This window comes from Rhea americana, unplaced genomic scaffold (assembly GCF_003343005.1).
Source record: "Rhea americana isolate MKP2758 unplaced genomic scaffold, rheAme1 scaffold_41, whole genome shotgun sequence".
NCBI classification, from domain to species: Eukaryota; Metazoa; Chordata; class Aves; order Rheiformes; family Rheidae; genus Rhea; species Rhea americana.
Window position 1 is genome coordinate 5865402 of NW_028186546.1, and position 24105 is coordinate 5889506.

Genomic DNA, 24105 nt, shown 5'->3' on the forward strand with positions numbered 1-24105 from the left:
AATGACATGTTAGTATAACAAATTCTTTCACCAGCACATTGACTTAAGCGACATAAGGATAACACTTTCTATTTTTTAAAACAGCTACCGTAAGAAGCTGACAAACCATATGAGATGCTGACTTCTCCTATGCCTAGCATATCTAGCACTAAGTTCGTGTAGAGGAAAACTCTTGATTTGGTTTAAAAAGCAATTGCTGGTTGTTGGAAGAATGCATGTGGTTCTGATAAGCTTGCTGCTTTCTTGGATTTGCTAGCAGTTTAAGCAAAAGGCTATTCTCAYTGCTTGTGCTGCAGTGTAAAAGTACAATTATTTACAAAGATGTATACYGGCCCTAGTCTGACGAATCTGAAGAATAATCTATTTTTCCAATAATATTAGGAGCCCCTATATTTATGGAGGCAGGGGACGGGAATGGCTAATGAAATGCAAGATGTGAATGTGATATGCCTGACATCTGCTGTTTTTTGTCCTAGGAAGGTATATATTCTAAGACTAAGCATATTCAGTTGTTCCAACAGCTGAAAATGCCATCTACTTCTCAGACAAGTTTTGTTGCCAGAGCTGCTGTAATATTTATCATATCAGCATATTTTAATTGTACAGTTCTCAGCTTTTTGCTGTGTCTTTATACACTTAAATTTGAAATAAATTCATTTTTATGTTAATAAAATATTTTAGCTCTGGGTTACTATTTGTTACATACTGAATTGCGTGATTTCCCAGTGTGTTTTTCTGTGAGTTAAGAAGTCTGTAGGATGTTGTAGACTGAACTATTGCATTCCTAAAGCAATTGAAAGTGGAGCTTGCAACAGTAAGGAGATGAGAGGAGAAGTATACTGGCAATCTCAAATCATTGTAGGAGTTTGCTTAAAACTCAGTAATTGTAGGTAGCAAGTTAAATATGTTTTTTTATGTAATTCTTAGTCACTTTAGCAAATGTAATGACATTGTCATGTTCCAGTTGACATTATAGATGAAGTTTTGAAAAAAAACAAGTATTCTTGGAAGTGTGAACTGTATTGACCTGATTATGGAATCTTACCGCTTTCTGTGGAGAGCTCTAAAAGTTAATCTTTACTCTCCTCTAGGTATGCTGTATAAGTAGATTCAGAAAAATGTTGCTGTCTCATTACCAAAATAGGTCATTACATGAAATGTGGTCCTTGAAATACACTATAATGACGTGCATGTGTGCAAGAAGTGTTGTTCTATAAAACAGAAGTCTCCAGAACAGTTTTTTTAATACCTGTATGTACTAGTTTTATCTGTTCAGGAATGGATTGCTATGTAAAGTATCGGTACAACTTAACAAGTTCTGCCTTTTTTTTTTTTTTTTTTTTTTTTTTTTTTTTTTTTTTTTTTTTTTTTTTTTTTTTTTTTTTTTTTTTTGAAGGACCTGGTAAACATAGAGATGTTTTTGACTGCTAAAGAAGTGGAAGAATCATTGGAAAGGCAAGAGACTATGACTTGCTTGGCTTGGTGTCATGATAACAAATCCAGGCTCAGGAAAATGAAGGTATGAAAATATAACGTGTTAATGTTTTACTTGAATTGCTGTGGTTTTCCAAACTTCTTGAATACTTGACATGATCAGTTTGGTTTAAACTGTTGGTCTTGAATGAGGCCTTGTGTAACAGTAAAAAACAGTAACTAGAAAATCARTCTCAAGATCTACGTTATTAGAGCTGAAGCAGTTTACGCAAATGCCAGACTTCAAACTGAGCATAGATCATCTTATGAATTCAAAAGTTATCTGAACAAATTATACTCAAATAATGTTGTTAACTTGCTCTTTAATATGACTTACAGAAGTTTAAAAGCAAAAGTATATAAAATCCTGATGCATGTGGATTTAAATGCATAGCTTGCTTTGCATCCTGCTGAGAATGTAGTTCGTACCTTGTATATGGAGATATCTTAGTGTAGTGAAGAGCTGAGTTGCTTAATTTATGTCCTTAAGGCTAATGCTGTGAGAGGAATTTAAAACAGATTGTGTCCTAGTATTTTTAAGGGTGGTTTAAAAAAAGCAAACAAAAAACAACTTCAGAAGAGCTAACTTTTTGTAAGTAACCACTGTTGAAAATGTTTGGGTTTTTAATTTTTTCTTCAACAAAAGCGGAAGCTGGATCTAGGTAATAAACACAGTAAGTCTCTCTAGCCATTGAAAATTGTAACCTGAACATACTGTGTATTTGTTCCTATGCAGTTGGTCTACATTCCCTTAGCTTTTAAATTCTGCATTTAAAATCATGCTGTAATCTTTTATAGGGCTTGCAGAAATCTGTTTTTAACTGATATTAACCAAAAACCCTGCCTCCCTCGAAGATGTTTGTCTTATTTTATTTTTTTTAAACTAAGCGCTTTCTTTAACCAAAAATGTTTGAGTGCACTTAATGGTAAGCAAAGAGTGACGTTCTCTGTCACTCAGGGGCGCCAAAATGAGAATGAACCGAAGATGGGACGCAAAAGTAAATCGGCCAGTGATTACTCTAAAGAAAATGATGATCTTGTTATGGAAACGATTAAAGGAAAACCAGAATTGGTATGTAAACACTACTGCATAACTATACTACTGAAAAAAACCTTGTGTAATCTTAACGTGTTAAGTAATACAAGAAACTAAATCTGAAAGTCTTAATTTTTTCATCGCCAATCTTCAATAACAATAAATAAAGAAAAATCTTCCCCATCCCTCTTCTGGAGAAAAAAATCTATTTCTGCAAGCCCTACTTCTATATAAAAGCTAAGACTGTGAGCGATCAGAGCTGGAAGAAGAGAAATCACTATGCTTCTTTTTGAAACACAAACGTTTCTTCTGTTTCTGGTTGCTTAGCTACTCATCTGTGTTAGCTACCTAAAATCCCAGCCATCACCTTAGTGCAGGCTCGCTCTCGCAGTGAGAGCGTACGTTGGCTTGGGAAGGCACGCAGTCCTGCAGCCTGGGCGCACGTGAGCGCTCTGATCCGTTGTGAGTAGCGGCTGTGGAGCTGTCTGAAGGTACGCAGACTTGAAATACGTGCATCGGCTGATTGCCCAGGATCTTTTTTTCTTTTTCTTTTTAGTTGCGTTTCTTTGCAGAATCAATACAGCCATTGGCTTGCAGCTTACTTGAAGAGTTTTAAAAAACCAAAGAGTAACTCTGAAGATTGTTTTGGGATGCGGTGGGTTTTTTGTTTTTTACCGTTGAAACATTTTATTGATATTCTAAAGATTTAGTATCATTAACAATTAAAAGGATTGGTTCTTTTATATTTTTATAGAAACACGCTTAAAATTTCAAAGGAAGGTTTTCTGTAGGTTTGAATAATAGAGTATTTTTAAATATCCTATGTGAAAATTTCAAATAGAACAGAAGAAACTGTTCTTTGCTGAACATGGACTTGAGTACAGGAAAATGTGAATTTGGAAGCTAATTTATTTTCTRTGCCTTAAAATAGTACACTTCAACGTGTGGCAGAATACATCTTTTTATTTCTGTTTAAGTCACTTTTTAAAAAAGTAAGCAATTGCTGCAATGTGTGCATTAGTTACTACAAGCAGTTAACTGATTAAAAGGAAAAATCTGGAGTTGCTCAAATTCCTGCTGATGTCGCTGAGGAATTTTGATATTATTGTGCTGATAAACAATAAACAAAAGGCATCTATTCATTAGAAGTGTGGGGGAAGAAAAAACACTTGCTGAATGGAGCAGAGTAACTTAAGGAATATCCTTTTTTATTATTTTTTCCTTCAAGAGTCAGAGGACTTTGCTTTTGGTTGTTTCTTTAAGATAATAAAAGTTGACTGTGTCCCTATAAAGAAGCATAGTGACTTGTTCTTTTATGGGGGGGGAAATCTTYTTAATTCCACATATTCAAAGTTTGTTTTATAGATTTTGTGAACTGGTGATGGAATTTGATTTAAAGGGACACTGTCAACTCATTAGGCTTCAAATTTTACCTTTTTCCAAAAACAGGTAAATGCCACTTGGTTTTTGTGTTTGAGGTTTGTTTCCAGCATGGCTTTTAGGCTTGACAAGAGCGAGAGAAGTTTGAGGGAAGGGAGTGGGGAGGGGCCTGCAGCAACCGAAACTCTGTGCTGCTTTTTGTTAATACAAGGGAAATTTCGAAATAAGTATTTGGAGCCTTACTTCTTCCCTGCGGTCTTGTTGGTTGGACCCTCTTGTCTAAATTGTCGCCTTGCCCCAAACTCCTGTTGAATCTGATACTTTAAACTGTAAGCTAGTAGAAAGAAACCAGCTGTAATTCTCGCTTGCATCCCGGATGACGACGCTTTCAGTCATTAGGAAAAAGTCAATCCCTGCTAAACATTGAAATTTTGAAGGAGGCAAGAGGAGGAATGTGTTGTTTGCTTTTGGGGAATTCTGTGCTGATGTCTTGTCCATTAAGTCAGCGCTTCAACTTCTTTCACTTGAATACCTAAGAGCAAGCAAACAAGGTTGCATGTTATTAACACTGATTTCTTTTTTTCTGTTGTGCACACCTAGTACTTTACATACATAACCTACTGTGCAGTGCAGTTTTGGCACCATCTAAGACCCATTCTTGTCTTTAATCTCAGAGCTGTCTGGAGTTCAGCCTAAGGATTCAGGAGTTCATTGAACTCATTCGACAGAACAAGAGACTGGATGCTGTGAGGTATGAAATTAGGATGCTTACCAAACAATTTTCTTAACAAGATGCTATTATGCTTCATTAGAAACATGTGACTTATTGCAGCACCCAGAAGCTCCACTGCAGCAAAGGATCTTACTGGCATTGCTGTGGTCAGTCTTTGGATTTAAGCTGGGGTTGAATATTTAAAGGCATGACATCATTCCAGATGCACCTTTTTAAAAAAACTAATGTTTTCACTGAAAATCTCCATTTTCRTATTCTTCAAAATCAAGGGTTAAAAAGTTGATCTGTTATAAAACAATTGTATTTTCTAGTGGCATACAATGTAATGACCATATTTACCCTTAAGTAATTTTCAAGTGGTACAGCTAGCTACTCGTGGCTTCTTTCATTGCAATTTTATCATTTAAAAAATGAATTTAGAGGTTAATCAAACATTAATCTGAAGATTAATGTTCTGTTTTTGACTGAATTCTTTCTCTGTTTTACTATTTGAACTAAACTTTTTTTATGCACATCATACTTCAGGCTGGATTTACRTTTTGTGTTGAACGGATACTGGGGAGCTCTGTGGTGTCTTCTGTGTCGGGATGACTCTGTTACGTTATCCCTGTGCACTCCTCTGTTCCCCACCAGATAAACCAACTCAGTATTTCTCTTAACTGCTTTTGAGGTAGCCTGTTTTTGCTTCGGCAGGACAGTAACAGGCCCAAGGTGGTGAGTCAGTAGCCAACCTGGAGTCAGACCTAATCACTGCCTGACCTCAACCACAAGGTGGTTAATTGTCCTGTTCATTATTCCAGGACATGAAGTAATTTATGCTTGTAAGTTGTCCTAATTTAAGGTGCTGGAATAATGTTCCAGGATAACACAGGAAATCATTTTTGCTGAAATAAGTGGAACTTTGATACTGGATTTGCCAAATGTGTTGAAAATGCGCGTAAGCGGTTTTCTCGCCAGCACTGTGAAGTGTGAGGCAGGTGGCTGCGGAGCGGCGCCTGCACGTGAGCAAGGGAGAGAGGAGTTCACAGCAGCTTCTAGTTTGTAAGAACATTTAAACCCAGGGCTGGATGACAACGTTTATGGCAAGATTTACTGCTTTGCTGATACTTTCTAGTGATAACACAGTTGCTGCATGGTGTTTCAGATAAGTTTCACGTTGAAATTKTTGGTCCTGCTGGCTTTTAAAGCCATGCTAAGTACTGAAATAYATATATATTTGCTGAAACCGGGAGGCTGCTTTCTTGTCAGACAAGTACAGAGCTTTAGAAATCGAAGTGCTGTTACATGAGTGCAGCCTGTCAGCTCACTCAGTCCTCGGTTTTAGATGTAGAACGTTCTTCTGCAGGACAAACCAGATGACATGCCTTGAATAGAAAAGAAAGCAAAGAGGGCTTATGTTCGGGACTATCGTTGTTTTGCTATAATATTGCAGGCTGATATCGCTGTAGCCAGTCTTTTCTGACCAGTTGTGTGTCTGAAATTTGACRGACTACCTAATGTGTAGGCCATTGCTGCATACTCAGTTTGCTTTCTTAGGTACCTCCCTCCTAGTATTGGGAATTGCATGACTTGTTTGAAATTGGCTTGGAGCAGAGGTAGGCTTTGAAATACCTCCAGGTCGTGTGTTTGCAACTTTTTTTAACMACTTGAAGGTTWCAGGTTCTCTTCAAGATCATTACAGGGATTTAGTATTTTTAGTAAAGGCTTACTTTGGAGGGGAAGGAGGTGGGCAGGGGGAGAAGCAATATTAGGCTAATGATAAAATTATTAGCTGGAAACAATTGCATGCCCATCGGTTTGGGGGACTCTTTTACCGACAGACTGTGGGGGAATCTGCAGCATGATTGAATTAGACCCAGTGAGTTTATGGTGCTTCAGACTTGTGGAGGCATAAGCAAACCATAGAGCAGTAGGAAGGGAAATGATGGTAACTGAAGGAGTAAGAGAAAGAACACARTGCTCATTATATGATTGGGCATGCGTTTAATATTAAAATTCTAATAATTAATGTCTGTTGAAATAAATGTTGTCAATCTGTTAAATTTAATCCATGTCCCATAAAGAGGGAATGGGTAAATAATGATTGTAATGAGTGAGAAAGCCTTTGTTTCTTAAAAACATGAGAAAAGAGGCAGTACAAGTATGCTGAGAAGCCARTCTAATACTAATGCCTCCCCAAAATGACTCACCTTAAGTGTTACAGTATGTTTCCAGTTATTTCTAATTTGATTCGGATCTGATATGCTTTCCTACTTTGCCCTAGTTCCTAAATCTTTTGTTCATTCTTAATGCAGATGTACAACTTCATAAATTCCAGCTAATTCTAGCATGTTTATACCTTTAGTTTGTTTTTTCYGTATGCTCTCACTTAGGTATTTGCACCTGCCCTTTGATAGGTCCCTTGAATGCAAAGGAATTCAGTAGAGTATCTACAAAAATGTTGAAAGACATTCGACTACTTGATCTGTCTTCTGAAGCCCATGATGCTCTTTATATCCAGTGAATACTATGCCTTTGTGCCCCTTGGCTTGTTGTCTGCTAATTTTGCTTCTTTGCCAAATGTGCAGTCATGCATCTTAAAAAATGAGTAGTCGATGCTCTAAACTTATTTTCTTTGAGCCACGGCTTCCTTATGTAGCTTAGAAACCAGAGGGCAGGGGTAGGGCTGGAGTAAGGAGATGGGCTGAGAACTGGGACAAARTGGATAAGGTCATTCTGTATTTTATTGTAGCTGCTGGAAACTTGTTTCCTTTTCCCACAACAGARCTAGTAATACTTGTCAGTTGTCACTGTCATCGTTTTAGGACCCAGCGCTCTTGGCGTGGAGTAACTTGTACTATCATTGCCTTTTTTTTCTTCCTTTACAGTTTACATATGTGTTWATTAAAACACATAGAAGTCCTGAGATATAAAATATATTGTTCCTTTACATATTCCAAATTCCTATGTACATTCCAAATACTGATTGTTTTTTAGGGGTGAAACCTGTGTATTCCACATACCTGTTGAAATTCAGGGTCAGACAAATATTTTTGCTTGGCAATTAAAACTTTCAAGTGAAAATAACRCTGCGTTAACTTTATATCTGCAAGAGAAATGAAAAGGAGCTACACAAGTCCTTCTATATCCCAATTTGCTCCTTTTTAACAGAATGAATTCTCATAGCCTTGCACGTTCCGAGTTCAGCATCTCAGTGCTGTCTCTAACCCCTTTTAAGCCATGCTCTTTAATGTTTTCACTATTCCCTTCTATTTTGCTTTAAATGTGACAAATAAGGGAGTATGTTTTCGGAAGGTGTAGCATAAATCTCATTGCTTTGAGCAAGCTATTGCAACTTGTGTTTTTATTAGCTTGCTTCTGTTAAGTGCCTGCAGCAGGATTCTTTCAGTATTGTGTCCGTGGTGCAATAAATAGGTCAGGCATCCATTAGAAAGCAGAGAGAAAGGCTGTTTACCAAGTAGTTTCCTGTACGAGTGGAACTCCGAGAGCTGACATTTTGTTGAAACGCAGCTGGTGTTTAAATAAGTTTGAAAGCTTTGTCTCCTGCCTGCTGAGAACCTCTAAAGTGACAGATTGCTTTTAGGATAAAATTGATGTGAGCTTTAAAAATATAGATCTTATTAAATTGTATTTGAATTTCTGTAGCTTTTCAGAATATGATGTGTACAAACTGACCTTGCTGTAAGATAGCTTATCCGAGTGGTCTTGAAAGTGCAAGTTTTGGGAACATACCAAAACTATTTGTTTAATACTGAGTGTGAATCTCTTATGCTTGAGTGCATCACAAAGTTTAGCTTAATATACTGAGCTTTTAATTCCTGCAGTCTCCTTTTTTTTTGTTAAGGCCAATACCTGTTACAGTAACAGTGAATTAATGATGACATTGATTTCACAGTTCTGGGGCTTTAATTTTATTGCGGAAAAACCGGCAGCATTCTGCTTCTCTGCTTTCATAGGAAGCTGAGGAAACATAATGTGTTCTTAGCTTAAAGCTTAACGAAACAGCCTGTGCACTTGTTCTTGGGATATAAAGGACAAAAAGGATAAACAAAAATAGCCAGTGATATGCGGAGAAGGAGAAAAGGGAACAGTCTATTCCTTTCAGTCAGCTTCCCTCCTACAAGGGTGAACGTATACAGCTTGTTCCTCCATTATCCCTTTGGCCTGGTATTTTATTTAGTTTGGGAGGTTTTTTTTGGACAGGTGGGTAAGTATAAAAACCTTTCAGGCACTTTGCTAGCAGTCATGATGGTCTCTGAGATAAAGGTGTCCAGGCGTGGGTCACTGAGCAGAAAGGACCGGGTCTTTCCTTGGTAACACCTTCTGCTTCTGTGCAGTTACTGCTACTTTGTGATAAATATGTTCCTTCATGTAGAAGGCAAAGCTCTGTGTAGGGTTTTTCTTTTTTTCTTTTTTAACGTATTGTACCCATAGCAGAAAGTAGATTGTAAACTCTAAAGTTTTTATAACTATTCTCTTTTGAGGGTTTGTCAAATACAATATTTGTTGCACCTACTTAGGCTGGAGAAACAGCTATTTCAGACTGATAAAAGAGCATACTCTGTCCCTCCAGGGCTTACAGGATTGTTCTGCGATTTGAAAAATAAAACTTTGCACCTTTTATTTTGTGTTCTGTTGCAAGCATTCAGTTAAAAGGTTTGCAGCACACTGCTGCGGCTGTACTGACTCGTGTGCGCTAATGGCAGTGAAACGTTACCAGGTTTGTGCTTCTCCACCCCCAAGAGGATCGGAGATGAGGCATCGTTTTTACACACTTCTGACCACAGCAGCTCTTTCATATACGTATTCTCAGCTGCAGGCRATACTACATACATATTTTCTACATTAAAAAAAAAATCATTTGTGTTRCAAGTAGGCTCAGGAGAAGAGCTTCACTTTGGCTGCCTTTGGTTAGAGTTTGACCCTTCAAAACTTGATCACAACCACGTTCTCCTTCCTAGTGTTACCTGGAGACGGTCTTCAATTTCAGAAGAAACCAGGGTAAAAGTCATGCAGTGTTGTCTTTCAAATGAAGTTGTCTGCAGCAGTGGACCTTAAATTGGTGGCAAAACTCCTACCTTCACCCAAACGATGGGGGAAATAGTGTTAATAGCGGTTTTTCTACAGCTGATTGTAGAAAACATAATGGGGGGGGGGATGAAATGTAGTCTTGTTGCTAGACACCTGCAAATAAACTTGCTGAGAAAAGGCATACCTAAGCAAAATGTTTCTCTTTTGGACTTTTAAAAATGATGCATGGAGCGCTGGTTTTGTTTACACTTCTGGTTTCTTCTGTTAAATGCAGAGCTGTGGCTTCTGCTTTCAAAAACAATCTCAAAGAACTGCTCACATCTTGTGACATCGTACAGTCTGCCAGCACCACTGTTGTCCCAGCGTGGAAGAGCATAAAACTTTAACTAAGACCTGGAGAAGACAGAATTAGCTGAACGGAAAGGGAAATTATAAATAATAAAGGCGTAAGGGCAAATAAGAGATTACTTAAATCATGTTTTGCATTCATGAGTTCTTGYATTGTGAATACTGTTTCTGGCTTCCCAAATGAGCAAAGATTTTGGAGTGCCGTGAATTAACGTATTTGCTTCCCTTTTTCTAAAGGATATTTTGCTACATTTAACTTTTCTGCAGTGGTACCCCGAGTAAGAAGTTCTGGCGTTAGCGTTGCTGGCTTTGTTGGAAGTCTCTTGTTTTCTTATGGGACAGAAGCAGCAGGGAAAATCAGGAGACAAAAACTAATAGAAAGTTGTTTTTATAAAAGAACTAATTCCTTCTGGCTTAGTCCACTTCAGAAAAACTCTTTTATGTTAGACTCTTTTTTTTTTTCCTTCAGGAATGTTTTCAGTTTTAAAGTGGCCACCATGCCCTGACCTGTGCAGTGCTTTTCAGACGGTCGAGGTGGGGGTGCTGAGCGCCCGTGCGCGGGGAGAGACGCGTGGCATTGCGCAAAACAAGGCGTTTGCTCTAGCTTTTTTGAACACATGCAGCAAGCGCAGCCAGTGTTTACCTGTGGCAGCTCAGGGCCCCCAGAAGCAGGGGGGATGTACGTTGAAATCCTGTCCGTGAGAGTGAGTCGAAGCCTGTTGGGAAGGACGACTGCAGCACTAGCTTGAGGCTGGTGTGGATCTGAAATAACGCTTCGCTTTCAACTTCACAGAACACGACAAATGCAGTTATTTAAGATCAGTTTTTCTCTTGCATGCGCACACAGTAGTTTAGTTGGTAGATCTGAATTCTTGCTTTGCCCTAGATTTCTTTTAAATAGCTGTTGCTTTCATCCGCAGCTCTCCACTAGCGCTTGTTTTAACTTTCTCCTGGTATGTTCAGGCTGCTTAGTCTCTTCTGAAGCCGTGGATTTTGTACTTCTGCTATCGTAGCACGGTCATCACCCAGAGAACAATATTTACATTCCTGAATTGCTCGCTCAAAGTAGGCAGTTGGGTGGAAACAGTCTGTCCCCCGTAACTTCCATTGCTTCCTGGGTTGGGAAGGAGAGGAAGCCGGAATCCGGAAACCCGGCTAAAGAAACTGTTCTCACGGTGCTGATGACCTAGTCATAGTCGGTGTAACACAGAATTTAAAAGCAGGAAAAAACTATCTAGATTTTTTTTCTTTAATTCAACTCATGAAATATTTAGTATTCCTYAATTGTCTATTTCTGAAGCTAATTTAAAACTTTAAGGAGATTTAAACAACTTTTTAAAAAAGTTGAGAAGAGCCCAGCCTTAGCTGAAGTACTTCTGAGAACTTGGCATCTTCCCTGTAACCCAAACCAAGGAGGGAAATACAGCACAGAAGAACTTCCTAAGCTTATGCAATGCCATATTCAACACAGCCCCTATTCGGTATTCAATCCTACTAAGCAACACCTGTGCACCACTGAAAAYGGGGCTTTCGGTGGAAACGCTGAACAAATCGTGCGGTTAAAAGGCTAGAGGGCTCTTCTGTAGCTCGCTTCGGTGTTTGAAGTGCTGCTCACCYTTAAGCTTATGTTTAAACTCCAACTTGAAAATTGATGATCTTGGGCTCACCACATAGGGAAAGTTGCCATACAGTGTTTTTAACTAGTCACATATCCTTTATAATCTGATACCAATTCTGTTTTCTCAGTACTTATTTTCTGAAAATGAATAAAATTCTGCGTTTTGCTTTGAATACGTCCTTAGTAATTCTGTCACTTTTTCTAAAAATGTGTGTTTTCAACCCTGTGTGTATTTCTTATAAACACTGTATGTTTAATTAGAACTTCAGTACAAACTTTTGTACTTTTTTGTACCACTGGGGAGGGAGTGATACTGCTTTTAGCATGTTGTATATGGGTGGCTTTTTTGTTTGGGGGATTTTTAATACGTTAYCCTGCAGTTTATTGTATTCTGCGCAGGAAATTATATTACCTTTACCCCATACTAGAAGATTGCTTATTCAAAAGTAAGCAGTCTCAAATGTCAGTGTAAACAAGGTAGATCACTGAGTATTTTCAGTGTTTAAAGGTATGCAATAGCTGATTATGAGACCTCATTTTTCTCACTTGCAAGTGCATGTGAAAGGAGTAAGTGCGGTCTTGCATAAGCTAAGACATTTCTTCTAATAATCTGTCATTCTAGATGTAGATGGTAAGAAATGAGTATTTTTCTAGAAGAGTTCATACTAAAGTAGGGAGTTCTGGTTCCTAAGAAACTATGATGTGAGACTGCTAACATTTAGGTCGTTCTTGCATTCGTATTCATGTTCACAGTAATAGTTTTCAAGCTCTTTAAGTGAATAGCCTGATAGATATTGTTATTGAATACAGAGCTCTTCTCTGAAGTTTTACACAGTTTAAAAATCTTAATTCCTGTTACTTAGAACATTGTTAAATATAAAACTTGTTCTAAAATCTGTGTTTCAGACATGCAAGAAAGCATTTCAGTCAGGCTGAGGGAAGCCAGCTGGATGAGGTTCGACAAGTGATGGGAATGTTGGCTTTTCCTTCAGACACTCATATCTCCCCCTATAAGGTAAGTTTATGTTTAAAACCTAGTGATACGGTAGAATACTAAAATGGACTTTTTTTTTTTTTACAGGTAAATACACTGATGAGCTGTAGATTAAACATTGTTCTAACTTTCACTTTCTGAATTCCATCTTTAAGTCCTTAATTCTAATAACCAGCCCTTTCTTGTCCGTCACTCTGGGTAATACTTGTGTTGTTATTGCAAATGGATCTTAATGGGAGCGAATGGCCCCTGAGCTAGGTTTTCTGCAAGCACAGGACTGCAGTTCTCTGGAGCTGGAACCTGATACGCAAGTGCACAGCGAGAGTCAGAAGGTGGGGACGTACAGGGAAGCAGTGTGGTGGTTCTGTTCAGCGTACTGGGCTGGGGTCTTAATACACTAATAGCAATTCTTAATTGTATTTCTCGAATTAATGTCCTTGCTGGAATGAGGAAAGGAAAGTTGGTTTTTAATGATCTGAACACAGTATTTTCTGTGCTTAAATGTAAGCATTCATATATTTGAATTATACAGACTAGTATAGATATTGGTGGCAATAACTTTACCTTGATTTGAATTTTACTGCTGAGTTTGTTCTTTGGTCATGTGCTAATTCTGTCTTTTAAAGTTGCATGTGGTGTATTTCTTGTTGTGCTCGTTGGTTTGATTTACATGGCTTTAGAGGCAGAAGGTAGATAGTAGTTGAACTGGCGCAAAGCAAGACAAGAATTCTCTGAAATGCCAAGCCAATAGATGGCGATGCCAATATAAACGTGTTCTTAAACAGTGATGAAACTAGCATTAAAAAAAACACACATGCACAACGAAGGTGAATTTCTTTGTCTTGGATTCCACCTTTGGCATGAGGTAGAAGTATGACTGATAGATGTGTTAAAAGGCTGGGCAGCTCRTGGTGGTTTTGCTAGTCAGAGTGAAATACGCAGGAAATACAAATCCTGTATTTTGCTCCAAGAGCTAGTTTGGAGAACATCTCTCAATGAGAGAGAGTGAGCAAGAGGGGGAAAAAAAGCTAGTGTWTAACACAACCATCCCACTGGAACAAATTTCTTACTATTTATTATAGATCTGACTTTAAAATTCTAGTTTATGGGAGTCATATTTGGGGTCCTCTGACAATCACTGGCAAGCTTTTATGGAGTTACCTTAATGTATTTACTAGGAGTTGTGGACATAAATGTCTTTTTAAAATAGCTTATTACATCTTTGAGAGAGTTTGTCTGAACATATCTTTAAAAAAAATAAAAAACAACAATTGATTTTTGTTAACCAAAGGGAGGAATCATCTTCTATAACCAGTGAATCAAACTCTTGCTCGCTTGTCATCCTGTTTTTCAGGACTTGAGGAAAACTGAAGTTAAATATATTTAACATTGTGGAAAAACAAGCTGTTTTCTTTTTTGACGTCCTTTGAACAAACTTGCCTCGCTGTGGCTGCAATTATTCCAACTACGCATACAATGCATTGCTGCTTTTGTGTCCCATCACCTATGTGCTTTAAAATCATGGAGGTTTTTTTAAAGCATAAGTAGCACTTTCTCTTATGGATCCTGTGTGTAGGCTATCTGCTACCTCATCTTTGGAGTTGCCTTAGGGCAGGAACAAAAGTTTCTTCCTGGAGGTCTAATGTTCTGGCCTTTTGGAGAACTGGCAGTAAAGGAAACAAATATGCAATCTCATGGCAGAGTTTTACCTTTTTTTTTTTCTGTTTTTCTTCTTTTTGCAAGAACTGTGTATGCATTTCTCCTTGCCTTTGTGTTTTATGGGTTCTTTGTCTCAGTTCTCCTTGTGGGTTTGGAGTACTTAGAAGTCAGCCAAACATTCTGTGTTATGTCCAGGATTCTTTTGCCTCTGAATCTTCCCAGTGGATTTATCTCTCTTCCCTATGTCAACTGTTCATTCTTCCTGCTGTTTTTCTTGCTTTACAGTAGTTGATCTTTTCTTTTATTGTTATAAAGGGGGGGGGGGCATCTCTGATCTAGTACTCCTGGTGGGTGGAGATGGATGTGCGTTTTTTCGTGGTGATGGTGGTGGGGTGTTTTTTTAAACCATTAGAATCCCTCACTTGAGCCCTTTTTCAGTTTCTATGTAATTCCATTTCCCAAACGTTTGTCAGAAAAACATATCCAGACTCCTTTACCTGAGCTGCATCTGTTCTTTCCTCTGAAGATATTCCCAGTTTAATGGGAGCTGTGAAAATCTTGTTGAGCCTGTCTCTAGTCCAACAGTTTTGTTGTCTCTGTGTTCATGGAGATTTAGTTTCATAATCTCAGCTAAAATTTATAAGTTACACCTAAGCCTTTTCTCAGCACTATCTAGCTGGTTCAGTTTGGGGTGAGAGGGAGAAGGGATGGAGAAGTATTTCTCTGCTTGCTCAGATRACTGCTGTCCAAATCTAGTTTCACAATTCTTTAAACGTTGGCTCTTTCTATTTATGCAAGATACTTCCAAAGTTTCTCTGAAATGTAATTCTGCTGATAYGTAACTTTAGGACAATGAAAAGACGTTTGTGAATAAAATACCAAAAAATGTACCATGATCCTATTAATGTTGTTGGAGAAAGATTCCCAGGCCTCTTTGGTCTCCCTGGAATGGRGGGGAATCCAGCATACAGATCATGGTGAAGGCAGAATTCTTCCCTCTCCAATCCCCCCTTTTTTCTTTTTTTTCTGTGAAGAGGGAACCATGGAGAGGCAGAGTGGGCCAAGCTAGTAAAAAGGGAAGCATAAGGACCAGTCTACATCATGGTRGTATCAGTGCCTGAAAACTTGTGTAACGTACGTTTGGAATTGATGCTGCTACTCGTTGTATTTCTGCCACTAATTCAGTCCTTCAATGATTTTCTTTAAAAACTTGTTTAATAAGTGCAGTAATATACTAAAAATATATAGTTGCTTTTCCTAGTTGCCTCAAAGGATGTGCAGCTGATAATATTGAGCTTATTTCTAAGATAGATCAACATAATATTCTCTTGTAACAAGAGRTGCAGGTTATAGATGCAAAGGAAAAGTGCTAACAGAAGAAAGGATTAGATCTTTGCCTGTGACATGTCATAACCAGTATGTTTTCAAGGGGTCTTAGTTTCTTATGATTCTTTCTCAGAATTGTTTAAGTGTTCAAAATATTCTTGATTTCTGGGGGCTTAGTTCTTGTTTCCATAAAAATAAACTACTTTACTACTCCTTGTTTTTAGATAAGCCACAGCATTGCAATGTATGCTAAAGAATTCTTCCCTTAAATGCATGCTAAGCTTTTTTCCTAGCCTAGATTTGTGCCAGCTTTTCAAACTAAAATCTTTTTCCCCCTCTCCTTCCCCACCCCCACCAAGAAAAAAGAAATGACAACACTTCTCTGTTAAACAATGTATATTGCAAACAGATATCAGCAAGAATTAGTCTAACTTGAAGCAGAAATGCTTGTGGCTTTTCARAAGTTTGCCTGGCCCTGTATTAACGGTTCAGTGGCTTTTAAAGCAAACATTCCACAATACTAATTTTGCGTCGTAAGTAGGCCAGCATTCTAAAAAAAACCTCAATACAGAAAATAGTCTTACCAGGATTTACATGCCTGCCTTAGAACATTTGGTAGAAGAGGGATGGGGGAGCTAGAATCTGTGATTASCTTGCTTTTGCTAGAGCAGGGAAGAGTGCCCGTCTATAAATGGTCCTTGGACATTTTTATAGATAATGAAGTTGGTTCTACTAGTCGTACTGTAACAATGAAAGCATTTTCTTTGAGCTAAGATGTTATGTTTTAGATGTTCATGTGTGCATATRTAATAAAGTAAGTTTGGAGATTGTATATGATTATACCAGAAACTTTGTGTAAAACTTTATTTAGATTATATTTCTAATAAAATAGTATTAAAAGGCGCTTTCTAGAAAGCRCAGTCATTGATTRTTAGCRTGTATATTTATTTTGTGATTCAGTTTTGTGGTTGTGCACAATTTACCTCTCCCAGTCTCTCCCCGAGCCCTGAGACAACTACATTGAAAACAACTTATAGTTGTGTTTTTTCTGACAGGATCTCTTGGACCCTGCTCGATGGAGAATGCTGATCCAACAGTTTAGATATGATAACTACAGACTACATCAGCTGGGAAACAATTCTGTTTTTACTATAACCCTCCAGGCAGGCCTTTCAGCTATAAAAACACCGTATCCTTTAATGCAGATAATACTGTTGAGTGCAAAAACGTCCTTCCCTCTGCCCCTCTTTCTTTCATAGATACTTTTCAAAGAAGAAATCAAACTTGCACCTTTTTGCTTACAACTTGTTTAAATGGAGCATGAATTGGCATCTATATTAAGTTAAGAGCAGATGGTAACCAAAGGGATTATAGTTTAAAAAGAAAAAAAAATGAGCAAGACTTCTTTTTAGGGTAGTTYTTGTATCGTGCCTACATACTAGCTTCTCCTTCCATGTGTTGTAAATTAGGATGAATATACTGGGAAAAATTACTGAGCTGGGTCAAAACATTTTTTAAGCACTTACACTGTTTACCCTGTATGTGTGTTTTTTTTTTTTATGTGAGTATTCAAATGTATGCTACATCTTTTGAAGCTTAATGGATTTACCACATGCTATGGTGTATTAGAGAAGGACTAATGCTACTAATGTGCTCAACATCAGAAGCTTTCTATAGGGGGTACTTGACACTTGCTGCTTACTCTCGTTYCTTCTTGAAGTAGCTAAAGCACTTGATCTGTTTTTTATAGATGCACATTAAACTTGAATTAACTAGTTTTGTAAAACTCTATAACCTAGTTCATGTTTGCAGTTTACTGTCTTTTTTTTCAATGTACGTTATTAACAAACTAATTCATGTTACATTGTGTTGGTTGTTCTTTAACTTGCTGTTAAACAGACAGTGTTATAAAGAGGATGGGAGTTCAAAAAACCCAGACTGCCCTGTGTGTAGCAAATCCCTGAACAAGCTGGCTCAGCCTCTGCCTATGGCACATTGTGCCAACTCCCGACTAGTCTGCAAGATTTCAGGGGATGTAATGAACGAAAATAATCCTCCCATGATGTTACCAAATGGATATGTCTATGGATACAATGTAAGTGTTTAAATCAATGACTTACTAAAGTCCAGAATAGCTGTGGTCATAATAACTTCCTATATCAAAATAAGAGCTTTTAAACTTTAGTCAGAAAGCTGGAAGCATCTTTTGTATTAACAAAAGTGACCTCGTACAATAGTTCTCAAGAGACTGTATTTTTGTGGTGAAATCGGTCTTTAAAGACGCTAACCTCTGAACGTATGAATTTATAACAAAATCAAATGCCACCGGAAATCTTCCGTTTTGGAGCACAAAATGTGGAGTGAGAAACCTCTGTGGGAAAAGGTATTTTGACCTCAGACTATAGTACCTGTTTTAAAAACAAAAAAGCGAAACACTTTTTCCCTAATAACAATTAAGTAATGTTTTGAGTTGCATTTACTGTTGTGAATATTATCTTTTGATTTCACTTTTTTCAGTCTCTGCTTTCTATTCGTCAAGATGACAAAGTAATTTGCCCAAGAACCAAAGAAGTCTTCAACTTCTCACAAGCTGAGAAAGTCTACATCATGTAGGTCCATAATACACATGATGAAGTGCCGCTGGAATTTTGACACAGTGTATATTGGCATACCCTGTAAAGGGGGGGGCCTTAATGTGTGGCAAAGAAGCAAAATCTGCCACCTTGGGGATCAGACCTGTCGGTGGCATTATTGTTTCTTGCGACCAAAGATCAATGAGCAACAATAAACACTCTTAAAGAGAGGAATTATGACTTAAGTTTGTACTTGAATAAAAAGAAAAACAAATTTTGATTGTTAAGGTTTTGTAACGTAAGGTCAAAAATTGGACTCTTCTCAAAAGTACTTTCATCTTCTAAAGGATAACTTTCTTTAAAGATGGACATTTGCACTGGGGGAAAARTTACAACAGATTTGAAATTAAATTCATTTTCCTTCCCTCTTTTTCACAATTGTCCAAGACCCTTTTGTTATCAAATATTTCAGTACTACAAGTATGTTCTCCTTTAAGCTCCTCTTTGCCTTCTTTATGATCCTCTTGTGAAGTAATCCTGAACATGAATCATGTAACTTATTTCCATGGGAAGATATTGATGTCTTTGACACAAGACTGACTTCTCTGGAGGATCAACTAGGGACTGGTTTGAAGGAGTATGAAGTCTTTTTCCAAACCCAAATATTTTAAGGAGGTTGCATAAATATCAAGAGAAACTGAGAACATTTCAGGCAAAGTACACTGCTTGTTTAAATGTTCTTTTTCCAGTCTACCATAGTGTTAAAGTCCTTCTAAAGTTATTAGTTATGTGCATAGGGTTCAATATGAAATCATTAGTGCTACTGCCTTATTTCTTGCTTTGAGAATGTACTCACATGAAAATGAGCTGGTATTCTTAAGTGTTGGGCAAAGTTTCTGAAGATGCCTTGCAGGATGATTACATAATTTTAGGGTCTAAATAGTATTCATTACTGAAACTAATAGTTCAATTTTAATGACTACAGAACACATCCTTATGACTTTTCAAGAGAATTAAACCATTGTAGTTTAAACAAAACCATATTGTAGAGGTTTGTATTTAGCGCTTATTTTTGCATGTTGATGTTGATTAGCTAATAAAAGATTGTAAATGTAAAACATGTTAATAAAAATTGTTTTCCATTTCTTGATTATGTAAAATTAGAAAGCTGCTTTGTATTTAAATGTAAACAAACTTAACTTTTCATTTTTATAAGAATCTTTCTTGAAAGGAGCAACTTCCACAGGTTTTTTCAAGTGTTCTGCAAAATCAGAAAAAAGAGGTTTAATCATAAATGTTGTTCTTCAGGCTTATAAAAGCAGAGCATCTCAGTCAACTGTTTTTGGCTTAAACTTTTCATATAAAGATGACACTGCAGTCTGCCTTCCTATCAAATTTTTGTCACTTCCTAGAAGATTGTCTAGTGTCTTGAAGGCTCTCTGTTAAAATGATTCTTTGGGAGATGTAAGGTGGGGGGGGGTTGTGTGTCCTTAAGTGCATCAGGGAAGGAACTAAATGGATATTTTCAACAACTTATGTTCATCACTTACATACAATCCATTTATATATTTGTAGTTTGTACCAGCCACTCTGAAAATGTAAATACAGTGAGATTTCTAAGGGGTTATGTGTTAAAAGGCTCCATTTTCAATAAGCATGCATTACTGATGCTTCTGAACAACCTTGCAGTCTTCCAGATACACCGGTAAATTTGGCAAAGACCAGATTTCTTGCACTTCCTGATGGAAAAGTTTGTTTCCCTCGGCCTTTCTTGAAGTGACAGATACAGGTTGATTCCTGAGTAAACAGTTTGCTGAGAGAAGGTGGTGAGTAATTGGTTATCAGTTAATGCTTAACTGATCTGTTCCTTCCTGATGTGGCAAGGCAGAAGTATCATCAGCTCAAAAGGGGAGAGGACAACATCATAGAGAGCAGCAGTGGTGAAATCCCAGTGGAAGACTATCTGTTCTTTGGTAGGTTTACAGCATAATAACAGGGAGAAGGACAAGGAAGACACTGAGCAACCTCCGTTTTTCCTGCTTTATAAAAAGTCCAGAGGCAGTGGGGGAGAGGGAGGTCACTTCCTATGAACCCYGAAGGAATGCAATATAATTACTTAACAATTGTAGAATGTGGAAATTGTTGCTTTTGCTTCTTGAAGTACTAGTTAGAATTGCGGTTTCCTGAGATTTCAGCCCTTTTTGCTTTCTGTGGCCTAAGCAGAGTGGTGAAGAATCCAGGCCTCCTCCTTGGGGGAGCATGGATTCCGCCCAAGAAGCCTGGGAAGCAAAGGGGAGAAGGGCTTGAACCTCTGCTTACAGAAGGTATCATTTCAGTGGGCCATGTGCCAACCTGAGGTCYGAGTCCCTGATGGTGCGTTATAGAAAGGCCCTCCAGAAAGGGCCGACGGGAGCTTCAGCTCTCCTGGTCCTGATCGCTCACTCTGCAAACCTGCGATTGAGCCTAAAACAACTGAACCACCTGTTTTAACTAAGCAAGACTGTTGCACCCTCCTAGCTGGTTTGGTAAGTGCACCCATAGGTTGACTTTCATTCTCAGGCTTTCTCTGGTGTGGCTTTGGGAACTTTCCAGCTCTATGGGGGTCAGAAGTGGTTGCCGGAATGGATTGCTTTGCTGTAGCTGGGATTTCTGGTTTGTATTCCCTGATGACTTTCTACAGCTTTGAGAATTCAACAAAGGTGTCAGTTCATAGTCGCAGGTGGCTTTAGACATTGAACCAAAAGCACTATGCAATGTCAACCTTTGCTGCTTGAAAGCAGCATTTTAATAACTGTATACTCTGCTTTGCCATTCTGTATCTCGGTGACATTTTGACAGTTGGTGGGGGTATCCTTTGTACAGTAGGATTTCTTAGTTTACACTTCCAGTTGTGAATTTAAGTATAGTTTGGGTATTTTCCATTCATCTCCCAACAGTACATTAATTCCCACTTCTGTGCATGCTGGTAGGAAAACTTCCCTTTGGAAGTTTGCGTTTTGTAACACCAGTGGAAGTAGGGCAGGGTTACAGAGACTTTCTTCAGCAGTTGAAAGCTTGGGTAAAGGCTTCTATCTGTAGCAGAGACCCAGACCTACATAATACCTCACAGTAAGGTGACAAAGTGTAGGATGGAAAATCTGTTATACAACTTTTGCCCTAAGCAAATGTAGAAACTTCAACAAATAATGGCCATATCCTGCTATACAGAACAGTGTTTCACCTGCCAATCATATGTACATCTTGTTGAATTACTGGTAATACCTGCATTTCATATCAATTACAAAATGGATATTGATTACTTTAGATGAGATTCCGATCTTTTTATGGAAGACATCCATCATATAGATGCCTGGCAGTATATTTGGCTCTGTGTGTGTGTGTGTGTGTGTATATATATATACATATATATATATATATATGGAAGGGCTTAACTGAAGTGAAGACTGTCTTCTCTCAAAATCTGATTGAGCTAAAAATTAGCAAAACTCTCTGTGACACTATGAATTGATGTGAGCATTGCTCAGGCTTGCCAGTAACTTAACAAAATGAGGCTTAAGACTCTGGATTTTGATTTTGACGTTCTGCTATTTGAAGTCAACAGAGTTTGTCCCAGTTGTGGTGAAGACAGGTTCCACTGATTTTTCTCAGCCATACTGAGGCKGAGAATTAATTGCCTTAATCTTCCCTTCCATTTGATGTAGTCCAAATCACTGGACTAGAGTTGAGTATTTTTTCATGCTGTGAAAGGAGAGAGAGGTTTTGGCTGTATTCTCTAGCATACTCCACTTTAAGGGTTGTTTTTCTTGGCTTACCTGGCTCTGAACAGTGAGTGGTTTTTCTGTGGCATGACTTCTTGGCATATGGTACAAATGATCTTTGAAGGGAAGAACGCTTTCCTAGCTGCCTAGGTGCATGCTTTTTGAGTTAGTGCACTGAATAAACCACAGCACCATCAGAATAGGTGATCAAATCTGTGATCTTTATCCAATCCATAATCAGATAAACTGCAAGCTGTTTCTTCTGCTCATTGAATGCTATAGTAGCAATATATGTTTTTATCCATGCCAGGTTAGTTCTGCGATGTGTGTAATTCCCAGCTATGCTGAAAGGCAGCGTTTTTCATTCTTTTCTTTTTTTTTCTTTTTTTTTCCCTTTCTTTAAGAATTGATCCATTAACTAAGCTTTCTTGAGGAGTTTTCAGCAGTTCAGCTTTTGTTTGTTTTGAGATCTAGGATGGTCGGAYGTGGATAGCAGAATCTGTTCTTAACTCTTTATTAACATACTCTCTTACAGCTGGGTAGGTTCTGTAAGTAGAATAAAGTCCCTCTTGGAGGCAGCTAATGGATAACAAACTGCCCTTAGGCCCAGCAAGAGGGAGCAGAAGCTATAGAGCCCAGATCTTTTTGGATGTGGTGATTAAAGTGTTTCTTGGCACGAWAGCCACAGAACCAACACAAAGTACTTCTGCTTTACACTTGGCTTTTGTAAGAAGTTAATCATAAATGTGAACTAGTCATCGAAAACCCTCAGCTCAAAAGATCTAGTCCTGACTTTAGTTTGAAGTCTTAAGACTATGAAGGAAAGTTCTTAGTTTGAAAAATAAATTTCCTCTATCTTTGCTAGCTAGTGGTTAGTTAATGTCACTGAGGAGCTCACAGTTTTGAGTAAGAGGGTTCAGACTGTGCCATAAAACCTTGCTCGTGGTAATTTTACTCATGGTAATAATTTTATTCATGATAAAATTATCGGAGATAATTCAGAGATAGTCCTGAGCCAGAGAAATGCAGTTGTAGGTTAACATACACCACAAGAAGAAGAGGAAGTAGTAGGGATAAGAAATAGAAAAGACTGAATGAGGTAAGCCATTTCTGTGGTGATGTCTCAAAAATTAAAAACAAAGTGTCAGAGTAGAGTTAAATCAGCTGGACTTTTAGCAATTTTTATCTTCCAAAGAGATTAAAATAGCTGTGAAAGTTTTTAAATGTGCAAGTAAGAGGAAGAAAATGAACTTGTGTACTGTAGGGTAGAGACCTGGACTTAGCTACAAAACTACGTAGTTTCTCACTTCTTGCATCTCAGTTCTTCTAATAAAGATGGTGCTGTTAACATGGGGAGGGGAGAAGGATGAATATGCTGGAAAAAATAGAAATAAGTAATCATTTACAAACAGAAGTGAAAGAAGCATGTGCAAGTTACAGAAATCAAGTAAACTGTCTCCTCTGATTCTCAGCTGATCTAATAGGAGTATGTGTTATTCCTCCCGGTCTGGGTATGGTATGACGCAAATGGAGAACAGCTACTGCARTAGCTCTATTTTATGAGGAGGGGAGAAAAAATTGATCTGGAGCTGCCTAGATATTCTTAAAATGTACTGGACTTCAGAGCATGGTTGTAAGGTAATTTTAACTAAATGAAGGGAAGATGTTTGTGGAAGATAAACTGTGCCATACCAACCCGAKAGCTGCTTTTGTTACGAGTTTCTCAAACAAAATAGAGGTGATGCCCCATGTCATTAGCTGTCTGGAGAAGAAGGGAATTAGAAATTGTATGAGGATCTGGCTAAAGAATCGTGGAATCACAGAATGGTTGAGGGTGGAAGTGACCTCTGGACCATCTAGTCCAACCCCCCAGCTCAAGCAGGGTCACCTAGAGCACATTTCTCAGGATTGTGTCCAAACAGCTTTTGAATATCTCCAATGAAGGAGACCTCTCAGGGCAACCTGTTCCAGTGTTAAATTTTTTCCTTATGTTCAGTTTCCTGTGTTTCAGTTAGTGCCTATCGCCTCTTGTGCTGTCAGTGGGCACCACAGTAAGGAGTCTGGCCCCATCCTCTCTACACCCTCTGTTCAGATAGTTGTACACATAGTAGCCCTTTGCTGGACTCTCTCCAGTAGCTCCGTGTCTCTCTCGGGGAGCCCAGAACTGGACACAATA

At 38.1% G+C, this 24105-nt stretch overlaps 1 protein-coding gene across 3 annotated transcripts in view; it reads left to right on the forward strand.

The window, feature by feature from the left end:
• MAEA (macrophage erythroblast attacher, E3 ubiquitin ligase) overlaps positions 1-18405 on the forward strand; it is a 52685-nt gene extending 34280 nt beyond the window's left edge. For 2 of the 3 annotated variants that reach the window (XM_085314718.1, XM_085314714.1), the window contains exons 4-10: positions 1397-1519; positions 2432-2545; positions 4564-4640; positions 12526-12634; positions 16654-16787; positions 17498-17693; positions 18116-18405. In XM_085314718.1, the coding sequence (XP_085170844.1) occupies positions 1397-1519; positions 2432-2545; positions 4564-4640; positions 12526-12634; positions 16654-16787; positions 17498-17693; positions 18116-18211 (849 nt within the window). In that variant the 3' untranslated portion in view covers positions 18212-18405. The remainder of the gene's footprint in view (positions 1-1396; positions 1520-2431; positions 2546-4563; positions 4641-12525; positions 12635-16653; positions 16788-17497; positions 17694-18115) is intronic. The other variant, XM_085314715.1, reaches the window with a different exon arrangement.
• Positions 18406-24105: the final 5700 nt, after the last annotated feature.